At 52.9% G+C, this 18882-nt stretch overlaps 1 protein-coding gene across 5 annotated transcripts in view; it reads right to left on the reverse strand.

Annotated features, from left to right (window-relative positions):
* Positions 1 to 18631, reverse strand: part of KLHDC4 (kelch domain containing 4) — a 55245-nt gene extending 36614 nt beyond the window's left edge. The window contains exons 1-6 of one of the 5 annotated variants that reach the window (XM_082677071.1): positions 18492 to 18631; positions 14625 to 14716; positions 14403 to 14450; positions 11881 to 11959; positions 11208 to 11306; positions 5648 to 5784 (exon numbers count right to left, since the gene is read on the reverse strand). In XM_082677071.1, coding sequence (XP_082533197.1) covers positions 5648 to 5784; positions 11208 to 11306; positions 11881 to 11959; positions 14403 to 14450; positions 14625 to 14716; positions 18492 to 18590 — 554 coding nt within the window. In that variant the 5' untranslated portion in view covers positions 18591 to 18631. Of the gene's footprint in view, positions 1 to 5642; positions 5785 to 11207; positions 11307 to 11879; positions 11960 to 14402; positions 14451 to 14624; positions 14717 to 17328; positions 17350 to 18491 lie in introns of those variants that run through there. The other 4 variants (XM_082677072.1, XM_082677075.1, XM_082677073.1 and 1 more) reach the window with 4 other exon arrangements.
* Between the last annotated feature and the right edge of the window lie 251 nt (positions 18632 to 18882).

The following is an 18882-nucleotide window of genomic DNA, read 5'->3' on the forward strand; positions in this document are numbered from 1 at the left end:
TCTGCGCTGTGAGAGACTGAGCAGGCAGGCAAATGCTGAGTCCTGCCTTTGGTGTCGAACTGCCCTCAGACTCACACAGGTGCACATACACCTAAGCACAGTCCACTCTCCTCCCCGACCTCCTGGAGGAGATGCAGCGGGGAACGGGGGGAGAGGCTGTGTATGGTATAAAAATAAAAACACGATTAGTACACAGAATCTGTGTTACCAAATCAGGCCTTTGTTTTTTTTTTTAAATCACGTCAGTTGTGCAGGCACGTCCCACCGAAGACAGACACTGCAGGGAATCTCAAAACATCTGTTAAAGTTGGTCACACTCGTCCAATGTAAACCAGGAAGCTGTGCTGACATTTAAGCTCTGGTCTTCTTGATGTTAGTAACACTACGACCTTTCCTCTCATTTTCAAACTGTTATGATGTCAATTAAATGTTGCAAGAATGGAGAACGTGCATAAAGGAAGACAATACAAACTCCTAAGGGTCTGCTCGTTGGAAATGCGCTACAGATGAAACCCGAGAAGGGCAAAATTGAAAGACAAAGCGGATGCCTGGGAATCAATCACCCTGCCCTCCCGCGAGAAAAACCCGCTTAAAAGCCCACAAAGGGACTACACATACCACATACTGATTTAACTCTGCCTCTGCCGGCCTTTACTGTTACATAACCTTTTCTTGGTCTCAGTCTCCCCAAACATAAAACTTCCCCCACGGGAGTGAAGAATGTTTCCTAAAAAATGAATGCACAGAATTCCCTAGTTAGGACTCGGTGCTCTCACTGCCAAGGGTGAGGGTTCAAAACCTGGCCAGGGAGCTAAGATCCCGCAAGCCGTGCAGCATGGCAAAAAGAATGCAGAGTGCCGGGCCAAGTCCTGGAGACTGAATAAGTTCGGTTCACAGTGACCTTTTCCTGCACTTTTCCCATGATTTGAGCTCACACCGTGTGGATTCCCCCAGACTCAGTGATCTTCCCCAGAAATAGCAAAATCAGCCTTCATTTTGGCTGAAGCGCCTTCCCTTTTCTTTTAGGTAAGAAAAAATTACAGAGGAGACAGCAGCCATTGTGTCTGCCTATTAATAACCAAGCCCAGTTCCGAGCGTCGGCAGCTCCAAGGCAAAACCCCACGTGCTGTAACCCAGCCCCCGGGATCGATAGACCAACTTCAGTAATTAGTCGGCCTGCTTCCGCCGCTACACCGGGCCTCGTCAATTAAGCATGCACAGCCCTGCCAAACAACGGTGGGGCGACGCTTTCATTGTGGAATAAGTAGTAAATTACAAAAGCAATACCCACGCCGTTTTTCATTGTTAAGGATCTAAGAGGCATTTTACATGAGTCTCTTACTTCTGAAAAGGCAGCCGACGCTTTCACATTAGTGAACAGTGCTCAAAATATGCATGAGATGCGCCAGTAGGCGAGGCCTCCAGCTGTGATCCAGGGCCGCCTGGATCAAGGTCACTAAGGGGGGTGGGGAGGGGTTACTGTCAGATGCAGACTCCTGAGCCCCATTTTAAAGCGGCTCTGAATCAGACCTGATGTTTAGGGGGCCGAGGACAGGAACACGCACTTTCAGAGCTCCCTAGGTGCTGATCGGTGCACGGAAGACCAAGAATCACCCAGAGAGGTATCCTCTCCGCTCTGAGCCATCTCCCCAGGCTGACAAGTCGCCCAGCCACTCCACCACCGACTCCTGCTGTGAAACCGTGGAAGTTCTTTAAGACACCCCCTCCAAAGTGCAGACAGGGCAGCCACCCCGCGGACTAAGCATGTGCTACACTGTGAAGCGAGGGTGGTCCCTGAGAACAAGTAAGAACTGCCCCAGACAAAACACCTGTGCACTGCAGACAGCTGTGCCCACAGGGCCTGGGGAGAAAGTCAGACCCGGCGACAAGGCTCCAGGAACACATGCCCTCTGACTTTGAAACTCTACCTCCGGGCCGGTTTAAATGTTTCTGGAGAATAAAAAATAAACCTAACTGAGACTCCTAAGAGGAGAGAAGTGAAATGTTCCCGACTGGGAAAGCTAAGGATTAGACAGATGTCAATTCTCCCTAGGAGAAATCGACAAACTATGATCCAATCGAAATCCCCTTGGAACGTTTATAAAACAGAACTTGAACATTCTGAAGCTCTTATGAAAAACAATAAGTGGGGCTTCCCTGGTGGCACAGTGGTTAAGAACCCACCTGCAAATGCAGGGGACACAGGTTCCAGCCCTGGTCCAGGAAGATCCCACACGCCGTGGAGCAACTAAGCCCATGCACAACTACTGAGCCTGCGCTCTAGAGCCCGTGAGCCACAACTACTGAGCCCATGAGCCACAACGACTGAGGCTGCGCACCTAGAGCCCGTGCTCCACAACAAGAGAAACCACTGCAATGAGAAGCCCATGCACCTCAACGAAGAGTAGCCCCCGCTCGCCGCAACTAGAGAAAGCGCGCACGCAGCAACAAAGACCCAATGCGACCAAATATTAAAAAAATTTAAAAATTAAAAAAAAATGAGTGCATGACAAAGAAATGTTTTAAGTAAATGAGAAAAACCTTCCTGCTATCCAAATAAACCACAGAGCTATAGCGATTAAAATGGAGCAATACTAGAATAGGTGGGAAGAGAAGATTAAGGAATCAGAAGAAAACCCGGAAACATCCAGACCCTTCTGGACTGCGTGTGTGCACGCATGTGTGCCTGCACCGGCTGTCTGGCCCAGTCTGCAGGCACACGTGCATGCACACACACTCAGGCACGTGCTGCTCTGCATCTTAGGTTTCTGTACAAGCTTTTTTGTACAACATGAGAGGGAACATTTCTTTAGGGTATATTCCTAACAGTGCACATGGGGTCGAGGGGCAGGCGCAAGCAACAGGACGCTGGAACCACAGGTGCTGCCGGCGACACTTCAGCCAGCGGGAGGGACCCCTGCCTGCCCAGCCCTCGCCGCCTGGCAGTCCGGCCTTCCGTGGAGCCACTCGTGCTGCCTTCTCACGTCCGGCCGCTTGCTGCTCACTCTCTACGCAAAGTCTCTATTCTGAACATGAGCTCGCTTCACGCTGTAAACCTGTCACCACTCCCACACTTTCCTGGTGGCATCATTCCTGATACAAAAACCTTAACATTTCCCATGGTCAGACAGTCACCCTCTTGTGGCTTCCAGTGTGTGACTCACTCAGGGAACCTTCCCTGAGACGTGCTTGCTCCCCACAAACGGTGGCTGCAGACACCGTAACAGCAAGGAACGGGCCACACAGGGCACACCTTCCTCGCTGGTCTCACAGAACACGCTGGGGCAGGGCGGGGGAAGGGCTGTGGCTGTGCGCAGTCCCAGGCACCGAGCCCAGCGCCCACGATGACAAAGGGGAATGGAGGTCGTCACCCCACAGTATCTCTTGCACACCGCTTCCAATTTCTTGCATCCCACCAGGGGCCTTAAAAACAGAGCCAGCCTCGAACACAACGCACCGGGGAACCGTGGGCACGTGAAGCAGCAGTAAGTGAACTGGGCTGAGCAGCAGAAACAGAGAAATTGAGCTGGTCGTTTAAAATCTCCCGGCAAACAGGGTAAGAGGAGAAGCCAGGGACAGACCCTCCGTCCCCCAACTTTCAGCCCCGCAGGGACCACGGGCTCTGGTGAAATGCACCGCCGCACCCTGGCCACTGAAGAGAACAGCTCAGCACAGCTCTGCTCGGCTGCCCATCTCCCCACCGAGAACCAGAGATGACGGCCCAGAAGGTAGGCTCAAAAAAAAGATGCTGCAGACAAAAAAGACAAAAAAAAAAAGCGCCTAACCCTTTCCCTGCCACCCCACTCTATCCAGGCTAGAACAGGGGTGCCGAGAGAGGCAGCTCAGTTCTGTCTCTGCACCTTCACATGAGCATTTCGCAGGCTCCCCAGTATACCTTTAGGAATCCTCCCACTTTAATTACAATCAGCAAAAGAGTAATGAAAGACCTGCTCATCAGGAATGACTTCTGACTTAGGACAGCGGCCTCGCGTGCCGAGCAGGCGCAACCAGGCCGACGACGCCGGGACGCAGCTCACGGCGCGCAGTGAGGCGGGGCTCGGGACAGCAGGCCCGGCGAGCTCTGCAAAGAGCACTGACTGCACGGCACTAGGGCCCCCCTGCTTCCCTGGAGCGAACACCTGCACTACCTGTCACAGAAGCGGAAAGGTCCGGAGGCCACGAGAAAGCACGCGCCACAGCACAGCCCGGCAGGGCACTGCGGGACAGCCCACAACATGCTGCCACCACCAACACCAGGCCCCACGGGTGCCGCAGGCCCCACGGGGCCGTTCACCGCCCCTCACCCACACGCTACAGGCAAAAGCTACCAAAGCTGACAAAAATGCAACGAAAACATCAAGAACCGATTCGCCAGAAGTGAACAAAGACATAACAACTGGATTTTAAAAAGAATAACTGAAGCAAAGCAAGAAAGACAAAAAAGGGCACATGCTCTGGGCCTGAACACTCTTTAAATTATGGGGAAAATGAAAATGACTAGGTCTCAACATACACACAATGAAATCAATTTTTAACATGAAAAGTTCTCAGTTGCCACGCCTTTCCCAAAGCAAGTAAGACAAGCAGATGCAGGCGGCGCTCGGGAGAGCGCACCAGGCTCACCCCGGGTCCCACCTTACTAGCACTGCTCTCCAGAGCTTCCCCGGCAGCTGAGCGGGCTTGGGAATCTCCGAGCACCTTCCAGTCACTCTCACGGTCAACTCTTTACACGTTAGTCCAACACTCCAGGCTGGAAGCTGATCTGAGCAGGCCACAGCCGGGTGTTCACGGGCTCCTAAAAGGCCCCTCAGGGGACCACGGAGCACACCCTCCAGAGACCTCCCTCGGATGCAAGTCCCGGGACCTGACAGCAGCCCTGCACCCCCCCCCCCGAATTCCACTCCGCTGAGGCGAGGAGCCTGAACTAATGCCCCAGAGCCACGCGTGCACCCCACGAGGGCAAAGCCACTGCCTCCACTTTCAGTCCGTCATGCTACTAGGCTTCTTCTTGTACATAATTTATAGGCAGACACACCGTCCGTCTCTCTACAGAGTCAGGTGTGTGGCTCTGGCCATGGAGACTGCAGGGGTGAACGTGACAACCACACGTCAATGTCACCGCCAGAAGCAGGAATCGAGCACCAACGATGGCCGAGCCTGCTTTATTCAACAGTGACATAAAGGCTTCCCTGTCCTTCCTCTTATACGCTCCACTATTCCTATGTCAAGCGGACCTAGCCGGATACTTCCTCTCAGTGACACGGCACTCCACGGGCAGCAAGATGAAACCCAGAGCTGCCTCTGGGGCGATAAACGGACAGGAGAACTGCAGGAAAACATGATCAGTGTTGACGCTGACGAGGGGAGGGAGGACCAGGAAAACGAGCCCAGATGCGGCGCTGGTCCCAGAGACCCTGGCAATGCCTTCCACGAAGCCAGATGTCAGGCAGCCGGCACCGGGCCGGGCCGCTCCGCGAAGGGGAAGCTCCTCCCTCACTTTGGTCACCAGCCAGACTGGTCTCCCAGGCGGGGCAACCGCGCTCCTCGGAGGCCTGGAATTATCCTACGAGAGCCGACCCCGTCACTGTGAACCCCAGACGCCGGCACGGGGCAGGGGCGGGCCCAGGGGTCACGCTCCTCACCTCACCTGACTTGCTCCCACGTCCTGGTGGCCAAATGCAGGACCCAGAGGTCCCTGTAGTGGTAGAAGTGCTCTCCGTCGGGAGAGGCAAACTCCCCGCCAAAGATCCACAGCTGTCCGCCGCCCTGGGGCACCACCACCGCCTGTTGAGAGAATGGCGACAGGTCAGGGCACAGCCATACAGCTCTCGGGGAAAACCGGAGCCCCTCCCCCAGAACGCCCGGTGCCAAGCCCCGACCTCGTCTTCAAATGCCTGCCCCGTCAGGTCCTTCTCGCATCCTGCCCTGCTGTGGTTCTGCTGAAGGCCCGGGACTCACAGGCCACGTGGGAACCAGGCAGGACCGCCTGGGCTGACAGAGCCACACAAGCCATTGGTGGGCCAGCCCGCCCCGAGAGTCCCCAGCCCTGGGCCCAGACAGCGAAGGAGGCAACTGGGCCTGTCCTTCACACCAAGGGGGTGCGGGACGGGAACCCGTCGAGGGGCCGTCTGGCCAGGGGCTCACATGCAGTGCCAACGGCAGCAGGCACAGTGTGGCCGGGGCAGGGGAACTGGATCGGGGGCAGCTGGACACCAGGTGCTCCAAAGCAGCCCGTGTGAATGCCTCCTGCCCTCGCAAACCGCCACGGGCAAGCACACAGTGGGCGGTCAGATGGTGGTTCCCAGAAGGCCCGCCCCGGGCACCCTCCGAGCACCCTGGGGCTTGCACTGCAGTGTGGTCCTTCGCTTAATTAAGCTTAACGCTGCAGAACTGCAGCTCCATCACCGATGCTGCTCCTGTCCTGGACTAACTGGAGGGTCCTGGTGACACACTTAGGGTGATGTGCCCCCCCCACCATTTTCACTCAGTCTTGTGCATCCTCTCAGGACTGACCTATCGAGACAAGCCAGCTTCCTAGGACTCTAGAACCCCAGTAATTATAAAGCAAGAAACTGACCACTTCAAATCTTTAAACCAGACATGAGGATTAGCTCAGGCCCAAACCTAACACGTTTTTTTGAGCTTAATGAAGTTTGGGTAGTACTTTCACGCTACGCAATACAATGCAGTTTTGAAATATCTTATTATAGAAGCTGCTGAACGTCCCAGGATAACACCACAAATAATGCATTAACTGGGAAGAACAGTACAGGGAGAATATATGTATGTATACGTACACATGCATATGTGTGCACACACACGTATACACACGTATGTACGTGTACAGTCCAACTAAGATGAGATGCACAGAAATATGAATCACAGGTGCAGAGAAAAGATGCAGAAAATATAAATTAGGAGTTCTGGAAGAATGGGCAATGGACTTACTCTGCTTTCATTATCTTCATTTTTTTTTTCCACAATGAATATTTATTACTTACATAATCAGTTTTCAGAGCCATTCTTAAAAAATGAAGTCAAACTCCAGGCAAGAAAAAAGACTGTGACCAGAGTGTGTCTCCCACGTCCCATCACAGGCAGAACTCTGGGGACGACACGAAGGTGGATTATGGGCAGTGATCTGAAGGCTCTGTATTAACCTCCTCCTCAAAGACCATAAACACCAAGAAAGAGCTAACATACTACTCAAGAGAAGATGCAAACTATAGGGCCAGGCATACAACTTCCACTTCTGCCCAGGCTCAGCCATCAGCACCATGCCAGCCCTCCCACTGTAAACAAGGAGGAAACTGGACAAAACCCATGAAGCACGACAGCCAGACAGCACGACGTGCAGGACCGTGACCCTGAGACACGGTAAACGGGCAAGGTCAGCCCTCCGACCCCACAGGCAGTTTCACACCCTCGTGGCCCTGCTGAGCTGAGGAAACAGAAGCCAGAGCTCCAGGATGCGGAGGCAGCTGGAATTTGCAGGGCCGAGCACCTGGCGTCTGGCTGGGTTCCCCGGGAGCCCATAGACACTAAGCTGCACGTGTGCAGACTGAGACCACCCGAGGCCGGGCACACGGTGGGGACCATCACTGTGAGGCTGAAAACTTGAAAACGACCTGAGCTCACAGGGGGCTCGGAGACAGACAAGTTCCAACCAGAGGGATAGGTGCCACTGAATACCCAGGGCGTTCGCTAGAGACCCCAGCAAGGCCACGCCATAGAGCTACCATTCTTCAGAGAGCCTCCAAAGGCTCATGGTGATCTGCACGAGGCTGAGCCACCTACCAGAACGAAACTCATCACCTGTTGATGAATGAAAACAAACGCAGACAGTCAACCCTCCAGCGGCCCTTTGCTGAATGGCGTCATGCTCACGGCAGGAGGGGTCTCGGCGTCCCAAACACCACCCACTTTACTAGCGTGACACAGACTGAGGCCGCTGTCTCCTTGTGGGCCAGGCTGAAGCTGCAGAAGGCATCACAACCACTGTTGACAGAGAAGGAGTATGAAGACCCCAGTGGAATGCTGTGAATATGAAGACATGTGAGAATCTGCAAAGACCAGAACTGCCCTAGTGCTCAGGGATGCACCTCAGCTTTGGGGCTTGCCCAGGCTTCCCTAAGATCTTCTTTTGCATCCACAAAGTCTATCACCTAACCACACAGTTCCAGCAGAAAGACGTGACCCACATCAACAAGGCTGGTCGATACAAAGAGACCCAGAAATGATACAGATGAGAGAATCAGCAGACAAACACTTGAAAAGTTATAAATATGTCCAAAGACTCAGAAGAAAACATGAACATAATAAACAAACATATAAACAACCAACATTCCCTGGATCTAACAGAGGCAAAGCACCGCCCAGAGACCAAAGTAGGACGGCACTGCTCCCCACACCAGGCAGGGCTGTCCTAGCCAGCATCTACTTTGCTACTTGTCCCACGAGGCTGTATGCTTCCCAGGTGTTTGGGTTTCTGTATTGTTGTCTTAACTGGAATAAAAATCATGTCTAGAAAACCTTAACTTCACAACTCTCTCTCCAAAGATCAAAAAAAAAGGCACAATGGAGTCCAAACAACATACAGACTCTGAATGGATTCTGACATCAGCCACATAGGTCAGCTTTGTGAAAGCCAAGTCCTAAAAGCGTGCCAGGCCATCAGGACCAAAGGAAACACAAACTATGGGGCATCACCGAGAACGGCAAACGTGTCTTTTTTGCCGCTGCATCCCAGCCCTGCAAGAGTGCCTTGCCTGTTAAAGATGCTCAGACTTTCCCAAGGAACAAGTCTGCAACACCTTCTCGGAGGGACGGCAACGAAGCTGTGACTGAGCTGGAGGAAAACACTCTCTGCAGCTCACGTGGGCACTGTCAGTGCAATTCTGCTCGCTCAGGAACAGGCATTTTGTAAACACTAACTCTTCTACATGAACGGCTTACTGCTCATGCTTGCACCAAGCCCGATGAGAACAGAGGTGACGTTTTTAACCATACGGAACCTTCTGTTCTACTGTATGAGAGAATGCATTTTGTTTCAAGTGAGTTTAGTTAGTCATTGCTTGGGGAGAAACAAACCATCAGGCAAGTAACAAAATGTGAACTCCGTCTGTGCCCGCACCTCCCACTCCCCCACCCCTCAATCCTCAACAGTCCCGTCAGCCCACCCAGGCAGGAGCGTCTGAACACTCTCCCCAAGGGAGGGCGCCGGGAGGGGAGCGCCTGCCAAGGCCTGACAGGTGAGGCCTGACAGGTCGTCGTCAGGCACACCCTCAACGGGCCTCGTGACCCTTTCCCTTCTCTCACTGGCTGTATTCATTTCAGAAAAGGCCACTGGACTCTCAAATTATGTGCTAAAATAACTTAACCACTGGACCGCCAGGGAAGTCCCGGGTTAAGACTCCACGCTCCCAACGCAGGGAGCACGGGTTCAATCCCTGGCTGGGGAACTAAAATCCCACAAGCCACACAGCACAGCTAAATGAACGAATGAATGAATGAACAAAATAAAATAACCCCCCAAATATCTAGAGGGAAAAGACAGAACGAAGGGTCCACGTATAAGCTTTCTCTTTCTACTCATTTTACCCCTAACTGATTCAAGATAAAGAACATGGCTTCTATCATCACATTCATAACCTAGTCCATCATGAGGAATAAACTTTTTTAAATATTTATTTATCTATTTATTTGGCTGCACCGGGTCTCAGTTGCAGCATGTGGGATCTAGTTCCCTAACCAGGGATCAAACCCGGGCCCCCTGTGTTGGGAGCACGGAGTCTTAACCACTGGACCACCAGGGAAGTCCCATGAGGAAATTTTTATGTCTCAGAATTTAACATAGTGGAATCTGAACTGTAATGACCTTTAGGCAAAAGACATTTATAAGCAATCATCTGTTTTCCACAGCCCCGATTTGTTGTGAAAGTCACAGAGTAAACAGCAAGCCAACCTTATCTACAGCCTCAGACTCACAAAGTACTCACAAGATGTACATCCAAACCGGAGCCTGCCCAAGTAACTTACTTAAAACTCTCAGAGACTTTTCTCAGAAATCTCAGTGACACTAATTCTTCAGGGACAGAGTTAATAACTGATTGAAACGGATAAGAAAACGAACATCAAAGAAGCACCTCAGCCTGCGTTCCTGGGGCCCAGGAACTGGAGAGGCGTTGAGCGGACAGCGCTCCCCACCGGATGGGCCGGGATGGGACAGGACAGGACTAAGTGCTTGGCCTGGAGGCCTGGGGTGGATGCATTCTCAGAACTGGAGAGGGCTCCGGCGAATGCACTAGAACTTATCAAGATCCATTTACTAGCCTTACTAAGGTGTAGTTTTTATATCAGAAAGCAGTGCATGCCTCTCTTCCAGAAGATGAGCCAGTCCAAATGCCTGCCAGCCCGGCTATGCACGAGACGTCCGTGCAGTTCAGGCAGTCAGCTCCCCCTCACAGACCCCATTTCAATCGGGAGGCTATTCCGAGCACAGGATTAGAAAAAAGAGAACCACACACTGTGGAGGGATGTTTCAGTCGTGCCGCAGTAGGCTGACACTGGCGAGGTATCACTCCTTCAGGTTATCTTTTGAGCCCCAACACTGTCCCGGGTACAATAATGAACAAGAAAGACCAATGCCTGTCCTCGTGGAGCGTACGACTGTGGAACCATGAAACCAGGACTCCTTCCCTGGTAAGTCATCGGCTCTGACGGAGCTCGCTGGGGTGAGCGGAAACGAGCTGAAAGCATGCCGACCTGGCGCTGCTCCCTCAGCGTCCCTGGGCACGACTCACTTCACTCTGCAGTAGCTACTTTCTGTAACCACTGACACCTTCCGTTCTGTCTTCTTGTTTTCATCTCTCTGGTCACCAGATCTTGGGCCTGTGGGAGCCTCTCTCACTCAAATACAGGAGCCTTTTTCTGACTGCTCCACGCCAGGCACCACGTCGGTATTTTTACCTAGCTTCACACCACCTGCAGGAGCAGGAGTTCATCTCCAGCCTCACAGGTGAAGGCTGAGGGTGAAGCAGCTCAGAAACAAGGCCAAGTTGGAGGCGGCAGAGTGAGGACCAGGGGCAAGGTCCAGCGTCTCCATACCAGGCTGCCCGCCATTACCAGCTCTAAAGGTCTGTCGTGGAATCCTGAGCCAGAGCCCCAGCGAGAGAGGAGGGGAGGCTGATGGCCATACGGACACGTACCTGGTGAGCACAACGCCTCGGAGGTGGGTTGGGGATTTCGACTTTAGTCCAGGCGTCCTTCCTGATGTTGTAGACGTAGAGTTCATTATATACAAAAGTCTGCAGAAAGGAAGAGGTACTTTAGCATCACAAATGGTGCTTCCACACAAGCGACAGCAAGTGGAAGGTAGGATCTCAATCACTAGCTCTCCCCAGGAAACGTGTTTTCTAAGGCTGGTCCCTGGACCCTTCAGGGTGATGACACAATGACAAAGACCATCTCTGGACCGCCACACAGGGAAGGCGAACTCAGGATTTTGGAACTGTTTCATCTATAGCTCTGAAACCCAGGGCTTTCTGGTCTGCTCAAGAATAAAAATTACAGGTTTTACAATTTATCAATTGCTCTGCAATTTATCAGCACTTCCCTTTTCAGACACCTCTGGAAACCCATCATGAGGAAGAACAGCAGGGTACTGGCCCACCTCACGCAGGCAGTTAAGAGGCGTGACCCTAAAGGTCCCTAAAGGACCCTGGTGGCTTGTCAAGGACCATGGCCCAGGCCAGTCCTGACATGCAGACACACAAGAGGGGAGTTCAAGGACCATGAATATCTGATATCAGCCTAAAATGAAGTTTCCTCTAAATGCGACCCATGAAAACTTGGAGGGAAAGAAGAAAATATATACGTAACTTTTTGGCCATTGAAATATTCACCTCCGAAAAGGATTAATTCTTCTTTCTCAGGATGAGCAGAGAGTGAGGCATTTAACCTGCAAGAGACACAAGCAGCAGCTCAACACAAAATCAAACCACGTGACGCCCAAACTGAGAGCTGCTCTCCTTTCCAGCAGAGGGCTTCCCCACCAGGGACATGCCTGTCCTAAACTTCTGTGAAAGAGAAGCCTGGCACTGAGGACAGAAGCTGAGGCACCGCCCTTAAAAGCAGTCTCACCGTCAAGACACTAACACCCCGGCTCAGTCTCCTACGAGGGCAGGGGCTACTCACACAGCGTTTGGCTGAAAATCAGCAGCAGCGGGAAGTCCAGGGGCTCCTATTCATGTGCCAATTTTCCAGAACTGTCCTGTTTTAAAGGTCTATCCTCTTAAATCACAATCTAAACTGTTCTAAGAGGTCCAGTATTGAAGCATTTCAATATACAACCCAGATCCCTTCCATCTAGAAAATGCAAATACTTTTCTACTTACTTCACACACGAGGACAAGGGAATAGCCATAAGGGAATTATAAGTAGGTCCTGACCATTGCAGCAGGAAGTAATGAAGAGTCCGGTGACTGAGAGGGAAAATACCCTTCTTGCAGAAACCCTTAGAGGGGCATTCCCCAAGGTGCCCTCCACCACGTTAATCCCACAGGACGCTTCTCAAAGGGCAAAGGGTTTTAAGGTCAGGGAAGTCTGGGAAATCTGAAAACTGTTTTTCTCCTGGGGATTTAATGTAGACAGAGACGTTCTATAGGCTGAGAAACTCTGCAGTCAAACTCTCAAGTCAAGATAGTGCACCCCTGGGCTCTGGTACAACCAAGCACCTCATCCTCACGTCCCCATTAAACTACCTCTGAGCCAAGACGTGGGGACGTACACACTTAAATTTGATAACTTTCATGGGTTTTTCCCCGTAATGCGATAGAGAGGTGGAGGTGAGAAGGTACTAAGGTTACCACCGAAACGTCTGCATCCCAGGAGATCTCAGCTCCAACTGCTCCCTTCTGCCAGGAAGCTTCCCAGCTGACCCATGGAACTGCCGATGTCTCACATCATACTGTGACATTACACCTGGCCTTTTTGGGCAGCATACTTTAGGAAAAATGTCATCCAAAAAAAGTCAACCCACATTCTAAGTGAGTTCCCTCAGGGGTGCTGCACAGATAAAGCCTCAAAGGTCTCAAGGACTCATCTGCTTCAACAATTCAGAAGAAAACGTCCACCTACCGTGTGTGAGTCTTATGCTTGGCCTCAACGATAACATGATAAATACAAGGAAAAGAATAGCAGATTCCTAACGGAATTTAAGAGCCAAAGAATAAGAAGGATCTGCAACTTTGGGAGCAGTTGCAAAGTCGCTTGTGTCTGCTCAGGGGTAAGCACACTGCTCCCAACCCTGAACAGGTAATGATCGCATGCCGGGGGCGAAGTCGTGGGATTCGGGGCCATGCCCTGCACCCACTGAAGCAGAGGGGGCACTCTTACCACCTGCCTTCCTGACGTGCTAGACCAAGGCCTCCACTCAGGCCTGAGGGAAACAAAGCAAATCATTTCTCAACTGATCAAGACAGCCCCGGATGCTCGTGCAGTTAAGGCATTCCCCCTTCTCCAAAGGACACGGCATCTCCTTATCAGGGTCACTCAGCCTCCCTGGGCTCCTAGCTTGATGCACTCCGTGTCCAGCCTCTGCTCTGCCAGGAGCAAGTATAAGAACTATGGAGCCTGAATCCCTGGATCAAATTAGAGAACTGGCATTCCGGAGCCAAGGGGACGAGAAGAAAGGAGCAAGAAGCCAGTGAAAACCCCAGCCTGGGGCTTCCCTGGTAGTGCAGTTAAGAATCCACCTGCCAATGCAGGGGACACGGGTTCGAGACCTGATCCGGGAAGATCCCACATGCTACAGAGCAACTAAACCCGTGTGCCACAACTACTCAGCCTGCACTCTAGAGTCCGCGAGCCACAACTACTGAGCCCGCGAGGTGCAACTACTGGAGCCCACGTGCCTAGAGCCTGTGTTCGGCAACAAGAGAAGCCCCCTTAATGAGAGGACTGCGCACCGCAACGAAGAGCAGCCTCCACTCTCTGCCACTAGAGAAAGCCCGCGCATAGCAACGGAGACCCAACGCAGTCTAAAATTAATTAATTATTTTTTTAAAAAACAAAAGAAACCCCACAGCCTGCTCCTTCCACAGGGTCTCAAATCCTACAAAAGATGCTGGAGCTCCTCACATAAACTACAAACCCACCTAAAATGGCCAACAGACAGTTTACGCTTAATGGTCACACTTTTCACACGAGAATTCGAAAGCATTATGAACGAACACAGCAAAAAACTATCATGATTTTAAGTTTCGCACCGTGATGGGCCTTTAGAAACCTAAGAAGCAAGGAGAAGCTCACGGACTGCCCACAGACTGTCACCGGGTGGCGAGCAACCCAGCCCACACAACCTCCCTGACTGGCAGAGCAGCTGAGCCAGGAGACCTCCTCACCGGGTTTCTCCACGACAATGAAGCTGAGCTGCCTCGCTCCCATTCTTCCTAAGCGGAAGTGAAAAAAAGGTTTTGTGGGAGCTGACCTGGCGGGTTTTCATGATGAAACTGTCCCAAGTGCCCGGTTACTTACGAAAACACAGTGCCTACTTCAAGCACTTTTCCAACCTATACCAGAAGACTTCAGGTCAGAAGCTACACTGGAGAGTCCGTGCTGCTTACCTTGGAGAAGGTGGGGAGCAGGGTGTCTCCACGATCCGAGTCTTTCTGGCATCGAGAGCCTGGAAGTGGGCTATGAGGGCTTCGAGGTCCTCCTGTAGACAGACAAGCCACCACACGTGAGACGTTTGCTTAAACCCCATCACGTGGCCAGATGCCTGGGCCAGCTTTCCCCAGCCCTCTGACCTGACCGGGGTCCAGTCACATCCGTGAATTACAACTTGTTTCTCCCATTTCAAACACACAGAACCTGACACATGCGCAAATGCTCAGGGCCTGACCTGCCCGCGCACGGCATGTGCATCATCTCCTTCCAAACTCTCACCCCGCCCCCCAAGGCCTTCCTCTCAGACAAGCCCACCCAACTTCACGCCAACACCTTCAGCCACCCCTGGAAACCCAGGCCTGGGCTACCGCACCAGCCTGCTTTGCTGTCTGCAGAGCGGGGTCTGATGTTTCCTTGTTCACTTATTTATTTTGTTGCCACCTCCCTCCCACCAACATAACAAAACATAAGCTCCAAAGGAACCAGACATGTCGGTCTGCTTAGAACGGCGCCTGCGCGGTGGGCGCCCGACCTCTATCAGCTGCAGCCAATCCGTGTACGAAGGCCTCCACCTTCGCAGAAGGACCGCAGAAACCAATTTAGATGTTAAGGCGCCAATTTCCGTGCACAGCTGGGTAGCATTGGCACTCAGTCTTCCCGCCCTCAGTCCCTGCATTTACAGTAGTGCCGCCCACCCCGCAGTGATGCGTGATGTCTGTCACGGGAAAGTCTTCCAGCCTTCTCTTCAATGCTCGGCCCAGCACTTTGCTCATGCTGACACCTGGCATCTGTCCCCCCCATCCTTCCTCCCATCCCACCCCACCCCACCTCACACTACCCCGGCTCTCCTTCCCAGGCTCCACATTCTGCAGGGCCTGAAAGCAGGTCTTCCAGACCCTTCTCCCTCCCTCGCCTGCCTCACGTCCCACCCCACCTCCTCACTCTCCCAGCCGCACTGGCTTCCTCTCAGCTCCTTTCCTCAGAGCATCACACCCCCGGGCCTGAACAGCCACCTGCAACCCCGCCCCCACCGTGTGTACCCCCTTCACCTTCCCGAAGGCAGCCACTCTCTGGAACGGAGGGCTCGTTACTCTCACACCATCTCTCTATACTTTTACTACACGTTATGTATCCCTAAACTACGTACGTTGTTGTTTTAGGTTTTTCAATTCCATGTAAATGTTATCGTACTGAACATTCCCCTGCAACTTGCTTTTCTGCTTAACACTGCTGAAAGAAAGCTCTGAGGCCCTGAACCCGTTCGTCATCATGGTGGCGGAGCTACATGGCTTCTGCACCATCCAGCTGCTGCTGAACATCTGGGTCAACTCCAAAATGTTCTTTTTTACAAGAAATACTACCTCGGCCGTTCTAGTACCTGTCTTTGTGTAGCTGGGGGTAATTTTTCCAAAGTAAACCTTTAGGTGGGTAACTGCTAGGTTGTAGCTTCCACTTTTCTAGGTATTGACAAATTAGAACCCAACTGGCTCTACCAATTTTCACCTTCGCAGGAGTCCACAAAAACACCCGTCATCCTGCTACTCCTACGTGTAATTAGGTACTCAAGGTAAGTTCTGAACCGCTGCACCCTTACAGGAAGACGTGCGTGGAGAAGTGACTGCTGGGGCCTCAGTAAGCTCAGAGCTTCCAGTCCACTGTCACTCACCCGAGAAATTGTCTTACTTAAAGGGAGAAGGGAAGACGGGAACAAGGTGGGAGGAAGGCGTGGCTGCGACGAGCAGCGGCAGGCCTGGAGGGAGAGCTGCTGTATCAGTCCTGGGGCGAGTGGCACTGACACCCACCTGGCTAGGCCGGCAGGAAGCATCAAACCCCGTCACGCGAGGGCAGGCACGAGCACGGTGTCTCTGGTTGGGAGCAGGCCTCGTCAACCCCTTAGTTAGCAGCACAGGCTCTGCCGTCGTGTAACTGAGCAGGACCCTATGAAGCCTTCCGCGAACAAGAAACCGCACCCCTCCCCCCGCCCCCCCCTCCGCCAACATGTCCTCTGCCTGCCTCTTGTCTGTAGAAAAACTTTAGCCTCCTAGGCCTTCCCGAGTTCCAAAGAATAAATTTAATCAGAGAAGGGAGAAAATGCAGAAAGAAAAAGAGTCAAGGAGGACAAAATAATAATAGTTTGATCTCAAAGTCAAGGACCTTTAGTCCCTCCTCAACAGCTGCATTTGATACTCTGCGCCATGTCCTGTGAGCTGTTTCGCAGATGTGGAAACCCTCACCAGGTGGAAGAAGTTAACTGCGTGCTGCCACCGGAATGCAGACCCCAGACGGGCTGGAAACAGGTTAATGATGTTGACTCCCGATGACCTCACCACCAACCAACAAGAAGAATGTCCACAAGCTGATCACACAGCCCACAGCACCCCCTCCCTGACCCTGTCTTTAAAAAGCTTCCCTAAAAGCCTTCAGGGAGGTCGGGTCTTTTGAGCACCAGCTGCTGGACTCCTTACTGGGCACCTGCAATAAACCCCGCAGTTTCCCTCACCACAACCCAGGGTCTGTAGGTTGGCTCTGCTGCGTGCAGGCTAGGGGACCCAACTTTGGTTCGGTGGCTGTCGGGTGACTCGCTTCAACCCCCACCTCCTCCACATCTCGCCAGTTAATCTAGCAGCCGCTCCCCATGCCCGCACGTTGAACAAATCTCACCAGATTAAAACAAGGTCCAGAAGCCAGGTAAGCTTCCCTCCTACCACTCTAAGGCAGCACTTCTCAAGCGGCTGAGCATCACAATCGCGGGGCCGAGGGGCTGGGACAGGGCAGGTCTGGTAGCACAGGCAGCCTAGGCTGGGAAAGCCTCTGCAAGGTGACAACAAGCTGAAAGATGAAAAGGAACGAGTGTAGAATAATGTACTTGGGGCTGAGGTGCAGAAAGAAGGCGGCATATCTGGGACACAGCGCAGAGTTGTGTGGCTGGAGGGGAGTGAGCCCAGGCGATGTAGGTCTCCCCAGCAGGGTGAGGAGATGGAGCTCCAATAGGACAGTTCAGAAGGGGAGGAATCTGCGCGACAGCCACTTGCAGGTGTCAACCAGGTATGTGAGACATGAGTTCTGCACTGGGCAGAACTCCAAGTTGTCCCCCAACACCACTCGCTTAGTCCCCCTGCCAAAAAATGATAGGAGACAGGGAGAGAAAAAGCTCAACCCCATTATTTGACAGATGAGGAAATGGAGACACGAATGCCTTAGGAAGAAAAGGGACAAGGGTATGTGGTTAAGAGCTCTGGATCAGGGACACCCGGTCAAATTCCAGCTCCAAGCCACCTCACAGCTGTGTGACCCTGAGCTGCGTGTAACCTGTTAGCTTCTGACTTCCTGTCAGATGGGGACGCCAAAGCTACCTAACTCAATTGGTTGTAAGAATTAAAGCCCAGAGAGCACAATGCCTGGCACGCAGCAAACACTCATTAACCACTATAAACCGCCCCGGGTTAGGGAGCCCGTGAACAACAGTCAATTAAGAGCAGAGAGCTCTCCTCTAAGCTCAGCACTGATCCATGTGTACACACTTCTAAAGATAGAGAGAAAGAGGGGGAGAGAGTAAGAGGGGGAGGGAGGGAGAAGGAGAGACAGAGACGGAGAGAGACACAGAGAACTCTTTTGGAACACCCCACAGTTCCACTTACTTATTCCACTGACGCTCACTGCTCAGGGCTGCCGCGAGGATCACGTACCCTCTTTTAAAGCCGAGGGCTGAGGCTTGCAGAGGCGCGCCCGCTCAGCCCGGCCCCTCCCAGCGCCCAGCACAGGGGGCCCGGCTACGCACGAGACCCGGGACGAAGGAGGCCAGCCCGCCTTCCGGCCCCGCTCACCTCCTCCTTCCGCGAGCGCTTGGACACCTTCTTCTCCACCTTGGCGGCCGTCTTCTCCGCCCCGCGGCCCTTCTTCTCTTTCTTGCTCTTCTTGCCCATCACGCCGGGTCAGAGGAGATGCCGGGACGCCTGCAAGTCTCGAGCGGCGCGCAGCGCGCAAAAAATACGTGCTAGGCGGCGCGCAGAAGGCGCGTCACTTCCGGTCCGCCCCCACGGCGCGTTTCCGAGAGAGTGGGCGGAGCGGGCGGGGCGGGGCGGGGCGGGGCGGAGCGGGCGGGCCTCGGCCCGGGGATGGATGTTTTACTGGTTGTCTGTGCGGAAGTTTCTGCCGTGTTTACGCATATTGCTTAGTGCGTGCACATTGCACAGTGACCCAGTTGGGTGACTTGGT

The sequence above is a fragment of the Grampus griseus genome, assembly GCF_964374135.1.
Source record: "Grampus griseus genome assembly, chromosome: 19".
Taxonomy (NCBI): domain Eukaryota; kingdom Metazoa; phylum Chordata; class Mammalia; order Artiodactyla; family Delphinidae; genus Grampus; species Grampus griseus.